Genomic DNA, 17,293 nt, shown 5'->3' on the forward strand with positions numbered 1-17,293 from the left:
ACAAATACACTGCACTACACACGCATGCATGCACGCGTGCAAGCACACAAACACACACTCTAATATAAAAAAAAAGTTTAAGTTTCTGTTTTTTTAAAAAAGAAGTTGACAGCAGACATGAAGCTGCAACCCAAGCAGGGCAAAGACTGGGGCAGAGTGATGATAAGGGTCAGCCTGTGCTATGTACAACCCAAGGCTGTGATGTACCCAAGTTTGGAATTGCAGATATCCATCACCACATAGGTCCAAAATGGTCATGAAAGTGAGTCCCCAAACTACCACAGTGGGTTTTTTAAATATTTTAATTTCTAAGAAGTATCAGCTCACTCACTTTGCAATAGGAGCTGGGTACAAAACTCAAAAATGAGCCTGGCATAGTGGTGCACACCTTTAACCCCAGTACTCAGAAGGCAAAGGCAGGCGGATCTCTGTGAGTTTGAGGACAGCCGGTCTGCTACACAGAGAAACCCTGTCTTGAAAAAAAAGTCTCTAAAATGCACAGGTTTTTAAAACATTTTTTCATATATGTTTCTTTTATTTCTAGTATTCTATTTTCTGATATTCTATTCTCATAGACTATTCTCCAGGAAGAAGTAAAAAATATGAACTAGAAATAAATTTTAATAGTTAATTTGTTCATTAATTAATGAGTTCCTAGGGAATCCACGGCAAACAGAGAGACCTCACCTACAGGGATCATCTCAGGGTGACAGTCCACCTAGGGGCTTTCTTTATGCTCAACTTTGATGCCACCAGATTTTTATGATGGCTGATATCTGAAGGAAATCCACTAGGTGGCACTGTTTCATCAACTAGAATAAAAGAACGTCCGTGTTCTACAGTAATTACTCTGTAGATTTGCTCGATTTTTCAATCACTTCTAAAGGATGAGAGGCTCTGTTACACAGCACAGGCTTCCTGGTGTGCTCCACCTTTGAAGCCTTGAGATGCTATGTCCTCTTCTATGTGAGTGCTGACCAAACCCTGGTAACAGTGCTTGGCTATTTTGGTTTCTCTCTTGAGGTATTGTACATGTCGGGGGATCCCATTTGTTACTCTTGTCTGCTGTCTTTACAAATATTCTTGCACATGCCCGTGTGCACACTCCCCACACACATACACACATATAGTTATCACTCCGAGGCTTTCCTAAGTGATAGTCTTGCTCCCCTATTTGTGATTTCTCCCAGACAGAACTTTTCCGGCAAGCAGGAAGGTACCTGTAGAAGAGGGCTCTCTCCTTCCTCACAGAATCTTATTCCACTCTCAATCCTCCGCTCCTTCACCACATCCTTCTCGCCAACTCCTTCACATGAGACTGGAAGCAATGATGCCCATTGTCTATCAAAATCAAGATGGTCATTCAAAGACACTGCAGTCCCCAGGTCAGAGACCCCACCTTCACCTCCTGACACACCTCTACCTACTGTAAACTTAGTAGAGAAAAGGCTCCCCTAACATTTGAATAGCTCGCCACTTCCTGAGAGCAAAGGGAAGAGCCCACCACAGCAGCCACACCTAATAGAAGGGAAATGTTAGGTCTATGGTCCTCAGAAAGACAGAAGTCTGAGTCTCAGGATAAACCTCTAGGTCTAGACTAATCAAGGAAGAGTCTAACTCAGAAAGCAAAATAGTTTCTCACCGTAATCCAGGACTGCCTCTGCCTTCACCTGAAGACCATAACTTAAGGTCAAGAGACAGACGATTTCTTAGGAAAGAATTAGCATGAGCAGCTGGATAGTGCCCATACTGGCCATGACAGAAGCAAAGGGAAGATTAATGTGCTGAGCACACAAACCCAAAAGTAAAATGAATCCCCAAAATAGGACGAGCATTTGTCAGAGCAAACCAGCTCGCTCTGGAGCGGCTGCCACATGGCTCTTTCCGTTTCTTCCCTCTCTCATAACCCTGAAGCAATTTATCTTGTTCTTTGCAAGGCTGCGTTAGAATACACTTGCATCAAAGTAGTAAATACGACATGAGTCATTCTTAAACTGGCCACAATAGCTTATAGCACAAATTAGAGACATCCTGGAACCAGAGGACTTTGAAGGAGGGAGCCAAGTATATTTTGACCAGAAAATATACATTACCGATGTCCTATCATTTAATTTTTAAGAAGAAAGAAAAACTAAAGCTAGCTGCTTTAAGCAACAGACAGTTATTTTCTCTCCATTCTGGGTGCTCCAAGTTGAGGACCACGATGCTGATAAAGCTGGCCTCTCCCGAGCCCTCTCTCCGCCTTACTTCCCTCCTTCCTGTGGCACCATAGAGTCTTCTCTGTGCTCATGCTCAGGCCTCTGTCCTCCCACGTCTGAGTCTCAAGTCTACTTCTTACAAAGACACCAGTGATGCGGGATCAGGACTCGTACCGATGACTCATTTATTTAATACCTTCTTAAAGAACCATATCCAGGTCTGCTTGCCTTCTGAGACACCAACAATGTAGACTTAAATATACCAGTTCCAGGGAGAACCCGCTACAACCCCTAACAATCATTATGGCCAAATAGTTGCATCATTTAAGAAAATGTGCATTTTATAGATGAAAAATGGGAATGCCCAGCAAAGTCTTTTTCCTCCTTAATCAGAAGTGCTAACAAGATAACATATACATTTAAAAAAACATGTTGTGCTTTTTGTTACAACATTTCCTAATTGCATCAACTTAGGAAAATAAAAGGGGCTGGCTCAGACAATTATTACTTCAGCTAGGTGTGGGAGCTGTTAAGAGAGGCCAGGAGTTCAAAGCCAACCTCAGCAGCGTAGTAAGTTCAAAGCCAGCCTAGGTTACGTGAGATCCCGTCTCAAAAAACAAAAAGCAAAAACAAACAAAGAACTGGAACAAGAAGAAAACGCAAACTTCATGATTACTTCAAATCCTAGTTGAAAAGGAAGAACACTTAGGACGCCTATGTCCAGTCCTCACAGCCACAAAATAAATTTTAAATATATAAATAAGGACATACAGAATAACACTCTTTTCCCTGTATTTGTACTGTTCTTAAAATATGATTGCAATCATTACTTAGGAGAGAGCTTTTAATGATTTTAATTGCTATTATCAGTGCTATGTGTCTATGGGTGTGTGCTGTGTGTGCGTGTGTAACCGGAGATGTGCTTGTGTGAAGTCAAAGGACGCTGGCAGGAAAGAAGTCAGTTCTCCTCTTCCACTGTGGGTCTGGGGTTAAACTCAGGTAGTTGTGCTTGCAGATCGAGCTCTTTTACAGCCTGAATCCTCTTACCAAGCCACAGTCAATATTGTAAAGCATAATAAATAAGTGAACCCAGATGATTCTACTCATTTGAATATAGAATGATTTTTTTCTAATGCATTCCAAAAAGATGCATGTCAATTTCTTCTTTTTACATTTTTCAAACAAAATGAGCATAATGGGCCATTAGAAAAATCAGAAAATGCCAATAAACTTTATAGGGTAATGGCTCAGCAGGGACCTTCTTAATTAAGTGTGAAGAGGGTCTAGAGACAGCCTTGTCTTGCTCTGGTTATTTGCGATGAGAAAGTCTATTGGCCTGGAAAACACGTGGGAATGTGTTTGAACGATCTCAAGAACAAAGTCACACACCTACACAGCGAGCCAAAGACATAATCACAAGTTCCACATAACTGTGACTGATTCCTCCACTGTGGGCAGGCGACATTTTAGAGAGAATGACTCCAGCTTAGCAAAAGATGGCAGCGTGACCACAACGCGATCAATGATGCCAGCTTAGCTAGGATGAAATCAATAGACAGCAGTGTGACTACGATGCCGTCAATATCTGGAATATGCTTGACTTTTGTCAGCAAATCTACAATAGACATGACATATCATTTATAATTTTGTTCTGGTTTCTCGTGGGACGATAAGAGAGTATCTTAGCAATGTATCGCATCAGCTTCCGAAAGAAGCAGGCTGGCAAGGAGGCTCTATCAAAAGTCCCCAACTCGGGGTGCCTTCATGTAATCCAGGAAGGACACTCATTTCATACTCTATAATTTTAATTAAGCTACTCCTTATATTCTGTCCCAGCTAGCTCTTCCAGAGTTCTTCAAGATTACCTCACGCAAATAGCCCCAAATGCTTACAGCATTCTTAGTACCTCATGATTTTTTGAATGATAAATTCCATTGAGGAACTTCCTTCTGTCCTCCTCAACACTATCCCAGATGTTCTGGTCTCATTCTGTCACTATTACAGGCACAAATAACACACAAGCTACGATCTACCACTGATGGAAGTCAGGGTGAGAGACCGAAGTAGACACCATGGGGAAAAGCAATTTGCTCTCTCAAAGGCCAGATATTTTGTGCAGTGAGGACTCCCTGCCCAGGGCATGATGTTGCCCACACCAATGAAGAGTCAAGACAAACCCCCACCAGAGAAGCCCACCAGCCAATCTGATCTGGATAAGATCTCAATTAAGATTCCCTCCTCCCTCCTAGGCTGCCTCTACTAGACAGCTGATGTGAACTAGGATACCACGCTTCATTTTGTTAGGGGCCTGCCAAATTAACGTTATTATTTTCTTTAAACCATGTGAAGTTTTTATTCTAAAACATAACTCGCAGTTAATGGGATCTGCAGCAGGCAGGCGTACCTTCTATCTTAATAATAGAGCAAAGCTACATGTTCCTAAAGCGGTGACAACCACTTCTCGTGGCCAGATGGAAAATGGCTGGCTGCTACTCTCCTAAGATACAGATTGCTGCACTTGAGTATGAGTCAAATCCTTTCCAGGGAGTTTCAAGGTTTACCTGGTGCTTTCACATTCTCTCAGCGCAGTACTAACAAGACCTGGCCCTGCTTTGGAGATCTGACAAGATCAGGTGTGATCTTCATTGCTCTCCACGTATTTCAGAATGAGTTTCTGTCCTAGGCCATTAACAATCATTACAGTAGAGGGCTGGAGAAATGGCTCAGAGGTCCTGAGTTCAACTCCCAGCGACCACATGGTGGCTCCCAACCATCTGTAGGGAGATCAGATACCCTCTTCTGGTGTACAGGTGTGCATGCAGATAGAGCACTCGTATACATAAAATAAGCAAATAAATCTTTTTTAAAACTTACAGTAACCTTGAAAATGAGTGCAGTTTTTTTTCAAGTAACCCGGGTGAGAACACAGTGGACAAGCTTTTGTTATTGTTTCCTGATTCTTGCTTGTTTGCTTGCGTGTTTTTTTGAACAGTCCCTTGCAGCCACATGTGGCCGTGAACTCCCTCTCTAAGCAAGGATGACCTGAAGTCCTGCCTCTGTCTTCTCATGGGGGACCCAGGGCTTTCTACATGCTAGGCAAGCACTGACCAACTCAGCTATATGGAATGTTTTAGTTAGTAAGTTGCAAAAATTTTCATGACACTAAATTTCTCTTTAAACTATTTGTGTGTGTGTGTGTGTGTGTGTGTGTTTAATTCATAGATCTTCCATAATTTGGGTAATGACTTATTATGTTGGCTGTCTGGCAATTTAAGTCACTATAATTATATGATAAGTCAGATTTTAATTCACCTATTTTTAGTAACTTATTTTCTATTATGCAGGTGCATGATGTGAAAAGTTCATACAAGGTGTGCACGTGGAGGTCAGAGGGCAGCTCTGTGCAGTCGGTTCTCTCCAACCACCACGCTCTCCCAGGACTGAACGCCAGCTTCCAGCCTGTCCTGGTGGACTGTTACCTCCTGAGCAATCTTACCAGTCTGTTTTTGCAAACCAGTTTTCCCACTAAGCAGTAGCCAGAATGCGCACTGGTTGTCTAACGTGAATGTTAGCCACTAACACACAAGTCAAACCTTTTGCTGTTTCAGAAGCTCTACAGAGCTGCTAAACATCAATATAACCACTTTGTAACTTAATTTAAAGATTGATTTGCATATATCACCCTTTCATTTTTTACACCGACGCCTGAGAGTACTGTCGTTTGAACCCTTAAAGCAGAGCTGTGAGTAAAATAGTTCACAGCGGGAAGAGTCGTTTAAAGTCTATGCTGACGGCCAGAGATCCTTTCCTTCTGGCTTGAACCAAATTCTAAGAATTTGGGCATTTTGCTGTATTGCTTCCCAGATCCCTCTTTTCTCCTTATTCTGGTGTCTAGTAACAGAATAATGAGAATGCCCAGGATTCGTCCAATTGCTGTACTCAGGACATTACTTAATGCTCATCTTTCAGTTCCCATTTGATTCCTTTTACTGTTCAAATTCTAACGCATGGCCCTTTGGGGTACCTACTCGAGAGTGCTAAACACACCAGTGAAATTCAAAGCTGTCCATCAAACTGCCTAGCTAGGCTAAATCAGATAACCCTTCTCAGTCCTTCTCATAGTATGTTAAGCAGACTTCGTGCAGGTAGTAGGCAACCCAGTTCCACACTGAGTTGTTGTGCTGGTTGATTTTATGCACTTTGATACAGGCTAGAGTCATCTGAGAGGAGGGAAGCCCAGCCCATTTGAGAAACCGCCTCCGTAATACTGGGCTGTCGGCAAGCCTGTATGGCATTTTCTTAATTGGCAATGGATGGGGGAGGGCCCAGCCCATTGTGGGTGGAGCCATCCCTCAGCTGGTGGTCCTGAGTTCTATAACAAGGCAGATTGAGCAAGCCATAGGGACCAAGCCAGGAAGCAGCACTCCTCCATGGCCTCTGCATCATCTCCTGCCTCCAGGTTTCTGCCTTGTTTGAGTCCTGTCTTGACTTGTCCTCCAAAGACGATGAACAGTGATGTGGAAGTGTAAGCCAAATAAACCCTTTCCTCCCCTAGTGGCTTTGGTCATGGTATCTCATCACAGCAATAGTAACCCTCACACAGACAAGCATCAGGGATAGATAATCAGGCTATATACAAAGATAACTAACCAATCATACGCGAATGTTGCAGGTGCTGGCACAGTGTGTTAGAATACAGACCTACTCAAATATCATTCCCTTTCCAAAATCCTCCCCCAAAATAATTAGCCTCTCCTTGAAGCTTCCATTTAAGGGGTACAAAGGTCCTAGGGCTGGGTACAGGACCAAGATCAGCCAGAGCAATCCTTCGATTTTATTCCCTGCAGTACTTGATTAAAAAGAACTTTAGAAGCTTTGAAGTCATCCACCCATTTTGCTTCTGTATTTATCAATTCAAGAAACTGAGTTTAGGCTGCCTGTCATTGTCCAAGGCCACAGTGCTAGCCGGTACTGGAGCTGAAGCTAGCAGCCGTCTCGTGGTTTCTAGACAGTTCTCTCACTCTGCTGCCAGTCAGATAACAGTTCCCAGGCTGACACACCCAAGGGCAAAGATGCTGTGCTGAAATGCTATAAACCCAAGCGCTATGTGTAGAAGATCATGCTATTTGACACTTAGCCATGAAAGCCTAATATATTTTTCTTAGCTGCCATGGCAACAAACATTTAAGCATAAGCCCAAATAGAGGAAGTAAGAATGAATTGCCTTTTATAATCTTTTCAAAATATACAAGCGCTAAGATGAAATGAAGCATGCTTGTGATCCCAGCACTTGAGTGAGGAGAATTGGATGTCAAGGCCAGCCAGCCTCTGCTACAGGGTAATTTCAAGGCCAGTCTAGACCGAACAAGTCCTTGTTTCAAAACAACTGGAAATAAAAAAAAAAAAAAGATAACTTGGATAGATGGCATCTCATAAACCTCAAAATGATTTCCTCATAATAACAAATTATAAAACTAAAATAATAAAGAAATCTATTGCAGATAAATGTTCCATAAGATTACATATAGAATTCCCTTGGATTAATAACCAATAAAACATTCTGCTGATAGCATGTGTGTAAATAGTTATGGTTCTTAGAAATTCCTGCTTTTCAATATAAATTTTGACTAGTTGATACTTGAAATTAAGCACAGAAAATGGGAGATAGAGCAGAAGAGCACATCCTTGATCCTCAAATGTGTGTGTGTGTGTGTGTGTGTGTGTGTACTAAGAGCTAAAGAAGACCTACAGAATGACCACAGCAATGCACTGGGTAAGATCTCCCCATGGCAAGAGGAAAATAAACAAAGGAATGTCTTCTTTGTGTTAATCTACACATTGCTCATAAGGAATACGGGAATGTTCAAATTATATTTCTACAGATGAAAATAAAGGATGTTTGTTGTTATTAAAAAGACCCACAGCCAACCACTGGGCTGAGCTCCTGGAGTTCAGCTGAAGAGAGGGAGGAGGGATCATATGACTAAGGGGGGAGGGGTCAAGAGCATGATGGGGAAAACCACAGAGACAGCTAACCTGAACTAGTGGGAGCTGACATCTGGGGAATATGAATGGGACCAAACTAAACCTTCTGGATGTGGGTGATAGTTATGTGGCTTGATTTGTTTTGTGTGTGTGTGGGGGGGGGGGTGTTGAGGGCTGGCGGTGGCACCTGGACCTATCCCAGGTGCATGAACCAGCTTCTTGGAGCCCATTCCCTCCCTATGGTGGGATACTTTGCTCAGCCTTGATACGGAGGGGAAGTTGGTATGCCAGACTTTGACTCCCCAAGAAAGGCCTTACCCCCTCTGAGGAGTGGATGGGGGGGATGAGAAGGGGGAGGTAAAAAGTAGGGGAAGTAAGGGGAACTGGAATTGGTATGTAAAATGATATTAATGTCTCATATCCCTACATGCATCCCGACAGACTTCTCTCTTCGTGGGAGTGTTATACCAGCAGAATTCTGCCTGATACGTCTTTATGGAAATGAAAGAATCCCAAGCAAAACTGTTTTCAGCACATTCAAGGTTTGGCTCGTCTGTTCATCAAAAGGAACTATGTTTGAAAGGGCCCAAAGCAAATTTCTCCTTGGGTGTTTTTTTTTTCTTTGTCTGTCTGTCTTTTTGTTTGTTTGTTTGTTTGTTTGTTTGTTTTCAGAGACAGGGTTTCTCTATAGCTTTGTAGCCTGTCCTGGAACTCACTCTGTAAACAAACAGGCCTTGAACTCACAGAGATCCACCTGTCTCTGCCTCCCAAGTGCTGGGATTAAAGGCGTGTGCCACCACTACCTGACCTTTGCTTTTTGTTTAACATATCATTTCAGAATATTCGTCAAAAAAGAGAAAAATATTTTGAACTAAAAGCATTTTCTGTTTTTAGCCCCTAACACAAAAATACAGATTTTTGCACAAAAACCAATTAAACAGAAATATGTTTAGCTCGCTCTCTTTAGAAGCTTAAGCTATTTTTCTATTTTAAATAGTGTTCCAACTATTTGGCTCTCATACCATCTTTCCTGTTCTTTAACCTGAATGAGCTAGCAGAAATACCTAGAGTAAGGCAAGTAAGCTTCTCTCTGGTGCCACTGGCAGCGTAATGGGAAAACGACAGTGTGATACTTTGTTTTAGACATATTAATCATAGTACATGTTTTATCACAATAAAAAGTTATGTTATCATGGTGGTACACACCTGTAATGGAGCCAGCATGGTGGCACACGTGGTACTGAGCCAAAATGGTGGTACACACACAGTACTCAGCCAGCACGGTGGTACACACTGTATTGGAGCCAGCATGGTGGTACACACCTGGAACAGAGCCAGCATGGTGGCACACACGGTACTGAGCCAGCTTAGTGGTACACATGATACTGAGCCAGTTTGGTGGTGCACACAATACTGAGCCAGCATGGTGGTACACATGGAACTAAACCAGGTAGCACCCACTGAATCCCAGCACTGAAGAGGCTAAGGGAAGAGGATCATAAACCCAAGTCTGAGCTATATAGTGACCCTGCCTCATAAAACACAAGGCAAATGCTGACTTTAAATGCAAGAGTCACATGACAAGGATTTATGGTAAACCCAGCATCCCTCCGGGTAGATGCTGATGTACATCCTCTCAGAACCGGGCATTCTGTGAAATTCTTTAACTGCAAAGACTTGCTGTATTGCTCACTCTGACTTATTGAGAAGATGCTAAATATTTGCGTCTGGATTTCAAACCTTATTCATAAATCGCTCGCTCCCACCTGGCCTCACATACATACAAAGCTTAGTTAACAACACACTTTCAGACAATTATACAGATATCCATTGGGAAAAGTTAACAGATTCAGAAATGCACAAGATGTAATCAATCTCAGAGCCTGAGTAATTAAACCCATCCAATCAGTCAATCTTAACCTGTGGACGATCTAATGAAAGCCCTTTAAAGTAAGAATCAGATCACTCCTCCTTCCTTTCCCACATATCTAATGCATATACCCTTTATTTACACACCAAAAAAAAAACTGTGTGAAATTTTAAAATGTGTGAAATTTCAGAATGATTTTTATTATATTACTAAAACAAATAATATTTTATTTGCTTGTACTTTCCCATTATTTTTATCCATTTATCTCCTGTGAATCCAATTTTGTTTATTCATTCAACTTTTCCACCTCACTGATGACCTACAACTTGTCCAGTTTGATTTTTTTTCCCCTCTGTAGATTTTGTTTGACTCAGCAGAAAATAAAAATAAAATGTGAACGAAAAGAAAGCTAAAACCCTGTGTGACACAGTGTACAGTTGGCAGTGCCGACCCTGAGGCTCACAGAAAGAATGTAAGTTCAGCTGAGCATCAAAAGATTAAGATTAAAATCATGTTGATCACCTTTGGTCCCAAAATCTAAGATTTGAAAATGCTACAAAATCCAAGATTTAAATGTTTGGTGGAAAATGTTTTATCAGGAAGCTTTGTTCTGTGCACAAAACTAGAAAAAGTATTATGCTAGTTAGCTGCCCTCTGGGTACATATACTTTAAAAAGCCAACACTAAATAATAAACCAAACTCTTCGAATCACAAAGATTTTGTCTTGGGCGTCTGTTAATCATTATAAATTATTTGGGGAGCACAAACAGGTATTTCCAACTCTCTTTAAAGGGAGGCACACAGTAGGTTTGTCTTTAAACAGTTTTCAAACACTGCCTCTAAGATCTGTTAGAAGTGTATTGTCCTCCAAATATTATTCTCCTTCTAAAGTGAGGAAGACAGAGGATAATTGGTTCCTTTTGAAGTCTCAGTATTTGGCTATTTATACTGGACAGAAATACATGCATTCAGATCTGGGAAGTTCAACATATTTTAATGAATAATTCCCAATGCACTGGATCCTTGACTAAAAGTTGAGTTGGGTTATTTCAAGTACTTTTTCATCCATCTGCAAAATTCTGCTGTCTCCTGCTGGCTCCCACACACACATGAAGCACACACTTATCCCCTATCTGCAATGAGTGTGCCCTGCTTTTGAGTCTCACTCAAGAGTAGCTCTTGGGAACTGGAGGGGACGCCATGCCCTGTGGAGCTGAATAAAGCTTCCCTGAGATGGGCACTTCCTATAAGTTTTGCAATGCTTACAATTATTGGAGGTGCTCAAAAGCACTTCTGAAAACTGTTAATATTTGATAACATTTTCTTTGCACCATTGAGCAACCACAGCTGATGGAAGCAAACTGAAGAGAGCCAGATGCATGTAAGGAGGGCATGAACTCTTCCATAAAATTTCTATTTCTGGTTTCAATCCTCTGATCAGGCCAAAGTCATACTTCCCTCCTATGCTTTGTTCTAAGTATGCAGACTCAGGACTCGGAGACTTCTGTGATTGATATAAGTTCGTGGGAAAGTCCTTCTAATACGCCCCAAAGGGACGTACATATTTGGTTATTTGTTTGCATAATCAGTGAAGAATTTGGTTGGCAAGTCACACAGATCTTGCTCTTGTTCCTTGTCTAATCATAAGACCAACACAGTAGATCATCACTAGTTCCTCTTAGACTACCTGACAGACAGGAGTTACGTAAATGAATTGTGAGCCAGGGGAACGACTTTTGTTTTGAAAAAGTCATCAACAAACTCGTCAAAACTCTACTACAAACCACAATCCCAGAGAACTTAGACAACAATGAGGACCCTAAAAGAGATGTACATAGATCTAATCTACATGGGAAGTAGAAAAAGGCAAGATCTTTTGAGTAAATTCGAGCATGGGGACATTGGGGGAGGTTTGGAGGGGGGAGGGGAGAGGCAGGGAGGGGAACAGAGAAAAATGTAGAGCTCAATAAAAATCAATAAAAAAAAATCTGAAAAAACCTTCATTTCTTTTGTCAGATCCCTATATTTTCTTTTTTACTTTGTCTGTGTAGATGTTCGTGTGTGTGTGTACATGTTCCTCTGTGAGTGTGCACATGTTCGTGTGTACACATGCATACACATCCACAGTCATGCACTTGCGCATGGAAGCCAGAGGTTGATATTGCACCTTTCTCAATCATCTCTCCACCTTATTTTTCGAGACAGCATCTTCACTGAATCTTGACCTTGCCAATGCAGTTGGGCTGGCTGGCCAGTGACCCTCTGACCTTACCAATGCAGTTGGGCTGGCTGGCCAGTGACCCTCTGACCTTACCAATACAGTTGGGCTGGCTGGCCAGTGTCCCTCTAATTTCCACCTGTCAGTGCCCTCTTGCACTGGGATCAAAGCACACGGTTCTGGGCTGAAGTTGCTAGTGTCAATGGTGTGGCACCAGCAGTGATGGTGACGGAACTGAAGTCTTGGTGCATGCATGACAAACACTCTACCAGCTGAGCTCTCGTCCCAGTCCCTGCTTTCTCTGGATTCTCTCTTATACACAGGTTCACAACAAAGGGTTGGGGTCCCAGGTACGATAAAGAAAAACTCATAGAATAAATACTTTTCTTTGAAAAGTCTATTCTTTTTCCGTTTGTAAGAGTAGGTGGTGATCTTTAGCTTACCAAATTTTTAATTTATCTTTTTTTTCCACAACAAAGAAAGAACACATTTTAATGAAGATTGTGAATGCCTTTAACCCCAAACAGCAGGAAAAAATAAGAAATGAGAGTATTATTTTCTCTAGTCACAAAAACTAGATGTAAAATACAATTACAGTGTCATAGAGACGCTACATCTAATTATATTTAATGAGAAAACTATGAGCTCCCATTTGATTTGTTGGTTAGAAATACTTAAATCAATCAAGACAAACAAATCTAATTCTATCATTATTAGCAACGATATATGTGCTTCAGGAGAAAATAATCACATAAAATGAACAGTTTGCTAGATGTAGTTACCTAAAGTTCAAACAGATTATTCATGGGTAGAAGGAAAGGTCAATGTCCCATTATTTCGGGACATGTCTCAAGGACTGCATCTGATTTATGTTCAAAGATACAAACTGGCATATTGACTTTTAGATGAAAATTTTTGGTTATCATGAGCAAACAAACAAAAAAAATAGGTGTATCAATGACCATGTCAGTATAGACTACCCTACTCCCTAATGGAGGAAAATTTTAGTCTTTGATATTTTATTCCAGTTCTTACATGTTAAGTAAGGTATCTGAAATCTATGAATGATATATCTGGATCACCTGGTTTCACACTTAACCGTCTTAATTATTTCAATTTCCTTTTACTGCCTTCTTCTGTATAACTAGACTAGACTTCATACTAAACATAGATTCTAATGTGGAAATCAGGGACATATATCTAAAGTTTAGGTCCTAAACAGAGGTAAAGGACACAAGCCAGAACTGAGAGACGTCTCCCGTGGAAAGGAAAGCATAGGATGAAGGGATAAAGCTCCCCTACTCAGTGGGCCAGCCTTCCAAAGTCGGTTCCCCCAATAGAGTATGAAACGGTCATTCCCAAATCACCACAAATCCCTCAACTGCCCCACGGACTCTCTCCAGCTCTAACCTGCCGCTCACATTGGGAAGCCTCGCTTGCTTGTACTTCAAGTAAATGAAATGATATTATTAGATCCTTCTACAAACACTATTAGTCATCAAACAAGACAGAGTGCTGTCCACCCTCCCTGAAAACAGCCCAAGTGGAACGGTGTTCTCTTATTAGCAACAATAATAAAACTCTTCAAGAACTGTGTATAAAGCAATGCAAAGTATAGAAATTTATTCTAATTAAATGTCATCATTCAAAGAGCATAAACATTTCAGCGTGAAGTTATTTCCTAAACCTTTTTTTCTTTCAAACACGGCCTCAGACAATGCCTCCTCAGTGGTCAAACTTTTACAAGAGAATTTCTCAGCAAAACTGGAAGTTCTTTAAAATGGTAATTTTTATTTAAAAAAAAGGAACAGATCTTTTCTCCTCTTCTGTATCTCCAACATCATCTAGTCATTTGTGCTTAGTTATTAACCTTGTGTGAAGGGACAACACAGACTTTTTAATAACCAAAACACCACGGCTACAAATGCTGTGACATCATCATACAGCTAGCCTGATAGTTTATAATGTAGATTTTTTTTCTCTGTAATGATATTGAGATAGTTTCTACAATATTTTGAAGATTACTTCTAGAGAAAAAAATTCTCCTGGATATGATCATGCCTTTTAAAAAGAACATAATTCCAAACATCACATGTGTGATGCCCCAGAGTGAGGAATTTCATACCCTGTGGTTCCTCCATGTGATATGTTCCCTGTTTCCCTATATTTTCTTAATCAAAAAACAATTTCTGTGCACATATTTCTTCCCCTGGAGAATTCTTTATATGGATGCGCTCTGAGTTAATTATACAAGAATCAAACACCCCTTAAAGAAATGAAAGCTGTAATTCTGAAGACAGTTTGACCCCAGAAAATAAACCCTAAGAACAGAACTGAGAACTGAGTACGGAATAAATCCCAGTGTGACCTGTTCTACCTGTTACAGTCAGACAGCTTCCTCCTGCATTTCCCAGAAATGAGGCTTGAGGAAAAGACGGTTTCCTTTTCCATTCCCACGTAATATTATATTGATAATAACTGCTCCAACACAGAAAAAGGGATCATCATACTTACTTTCTTCATAATTTAAAATGATTAATGATATATCTTTATATCTGATTCACAAGATTTTCAAGCAAAGGAGTAGTGAGTTATATTCTAGCCCCCATGTTCTTTGGATCGGATTCTTTTAAAATAACATTAAAATACCAAAAGTACCTTTTGCAACATGGTTGTCATTTGAAATGTCAGTTCTTCATGTCCCTGATCAGTTACTTACCTAAAAGGAAAAGAAGAGAGAAAACATTAGAAGTTTGGAATCACATGTCATTAACAGTAGTTAGATTTGAACTAAAAGTAAGTTCGCAGTGCACACTGAGACAGCTCTTTCTAATGCGAAAGACTAAAACAAAACCATTATTTCAAGTACTCAAAAAAGCAGACAAAATATAATATAAAAATAGCATATAATATGCCAGAGGCATAAATTCCAGAATATATGAGAATTTCCATCATTATATGAATTGCTAGGGGAATGTTTGAGGGGATTATGAGCAATGGAAATATTTGTGTTTATTCATACAAATGGCTCTCGGCTTAAGTTTAGTTTAGTAGACAACGCGAAGCCATATATCTTGATTAACACTTGGCTCACTTCTATGCACCCACAAATATGTTAATTTAACTTAAATAAAAACTGTTAGGTAGCCAATTCTGTTACTTTCATGCTTGTTGTTCACTTTACAGTGTACTACAGAAAATTAAAACCTTACTGTTGAAGCACTCTAACAATTGAACTTTAGAAAAATTGAAATCTCTTATTCCACTGTTTAAATCCAACACAGCTTTTCCTCATTCATCTCCCTTCAAGTCTATGAGTATTTCTATGTGTTTCCTTATAAACCTGATACATAAGCTTACACAGCATGCGATCAGTCCACCATCCTGTATTCCACATTCTACACGACCTGTATGTCACTCTTTATGATGTGTATGTGTGCGGTGCATATGCACATAACTGTGTGCATGTGTATGTGTATACGCCCTTTCCTGCACATATGGTGGGCAGGGCAGGACACCGGGTGTCTTTCTCTACTGCTCTCTGACTCACTGCCTTGAGACGGAGTCCCTCACTGAACTACACGTCTCCATTTTGACGAGGCTTGCTGACAGTGACCATTGGGGAGCCTATCTCATCCCAATTTTTCTTTTCATTCTTTGATAATTTCACACATGAGATATGATCATATACATCACGTATCCTTACTCCCCTCCCTGACTCCCCTTAAACCTCCTTCCCTTCTTAACTTTTTTTTAATAACTCAGTGCTGTTCGTGTGTGCATAGTTTGGAGGCCATCCACTGGAGCACTGGAAATCTTACCACGACTCCCAGCCCTAGTTCTGAGGTTACAAGAACCAACAGCCATGTCTGGCTATGCTGAGTGCTGGCGATTCAAACTCAGGTGCTCACTCTTCCACAACAAGCGCTCTCATTGAGTATCTCTCTGCCCACCATACATCTCATTTTAATGTGTGCAAATCTGGGCACTAAGCTGCTACTGAAGAGTTTATCCAGCCATGAACTTCACAATGATCATTTAGAGCAGTGGTTCTCGGCCTTCCTATTGCTGCAACCATTTTATACAGCTCCTCATGCTGTGGCGACCCCCAACCGTAAGACTATTTCCATTACTGTTTCCTAACTGTACTTTAGCCACCGCTCTGAATCATACTGTGACTATCTGTGTTTTCCAATGGTCTTAGGTGACCCCTGCAGAAGGGTTGTTTGACCCCTCCAGCGGGGGTACTGCCCACAGGAACACAGTCATTGATTTAGAAGCTGACTGATGTGTTCCACTATTTGGCAGGACACAGGTCAATATTCTTTTCTTAATTTTCCAAGAATTATTTTATGTATATGGGTGTTTGTCCTGCATATGTGTCTGCCTACCACATTTCTTATTTGACTCTTCCTTCTCAGTTTTCCAAAACCATCATATATAATCCATACAGAACCTTTGCTACACACATTATTAAGTATTTCATTCATTTTCTATTGCCAATAAAATCTGTCTCATTGCGTTCATTACATAAACCATTAGTCCCTGTCTCTTTACTTCGGGTTTATTTTCTTTAGAAAGTTCACAGATTCTTCTATGTTTTTGTCATTTTCTTGATTAATTAATTTTAAAGCAATCTTTAAAATTCAGAAGTTCTTCCTGGACTTCCCATATGTGGCTTAACATCACGAAGCAGGCCGACTGAGAGACGCTGAATGATCTGGCACTGGGGACAGTGAGGAGACCCAGATAATGCACTGAGAACAATACAAAAGCAAGCTTGGATTCACTGTGCGCATCCATTTGGAAACTGCGCTGCTTGGCACATTATATTCAAATGTTTTATACCTTTTCAGAAGGAGCTTGTATATTCATCAACTTCAATGCTTTTCCTGGACAGAATCTCAAAGAAAACTCACCCCACAGTCGCATCGTTTGACTTCAGAGAAAGCTTTTTACAAGAGTATTTGCCTTGTGAGAGAAAAAAAGGACAAAGCCTGTGGGCTGAGGTTTACCAGGAA

General features: G+C 40.7%; 1 protein-coding gene across 2 annotated transcripts in view; it reads right to left on the minus strand.

The window, feature by feature from the left end:
• The window catches only part of Ank2 (ankyrin 2), a 513,191-nt gene that overhangs the window by 357,960 nt on the left and 137,938 nt on the right, over window positions 1–17,293 (minus strand). The window contains exon 2 of one of the 2 annotated variants that reach the window (XM_050140008.1): window positions 14,931–14,991. The exons of the other annotated variant lie outside the window; for it this stretch is intronic. Within the exon in view, the coding sequence (XP_049995965.1) occupies window positions 14,931–14,951 (21 nt within the window). The 5' untranslated portion in view covers window positions 14,952–14,991. The remainder of the gene's footprint in view (window positions 1–14,930; window positions 14,992–17,293) is intronic. 2 annotated transcript variants of the gene reach the window in all.

This window comes from Alexandromys fortis, unplaced genomic scaffold, assembly GCF_014885135.2.
Source record: "Alexandromys fortis isolate MF-2015 unplaced genomic scaffold, M_Fortis_MF-2015_v1.1 scaffold_19, whole genome shotgun sequence".
Lineage (NCBI taxonomy): Eukaryota > Metazoa > Chordata > Mammalia > Rodentia > Cricetidae > Alexandromys > Alexandromys fortis.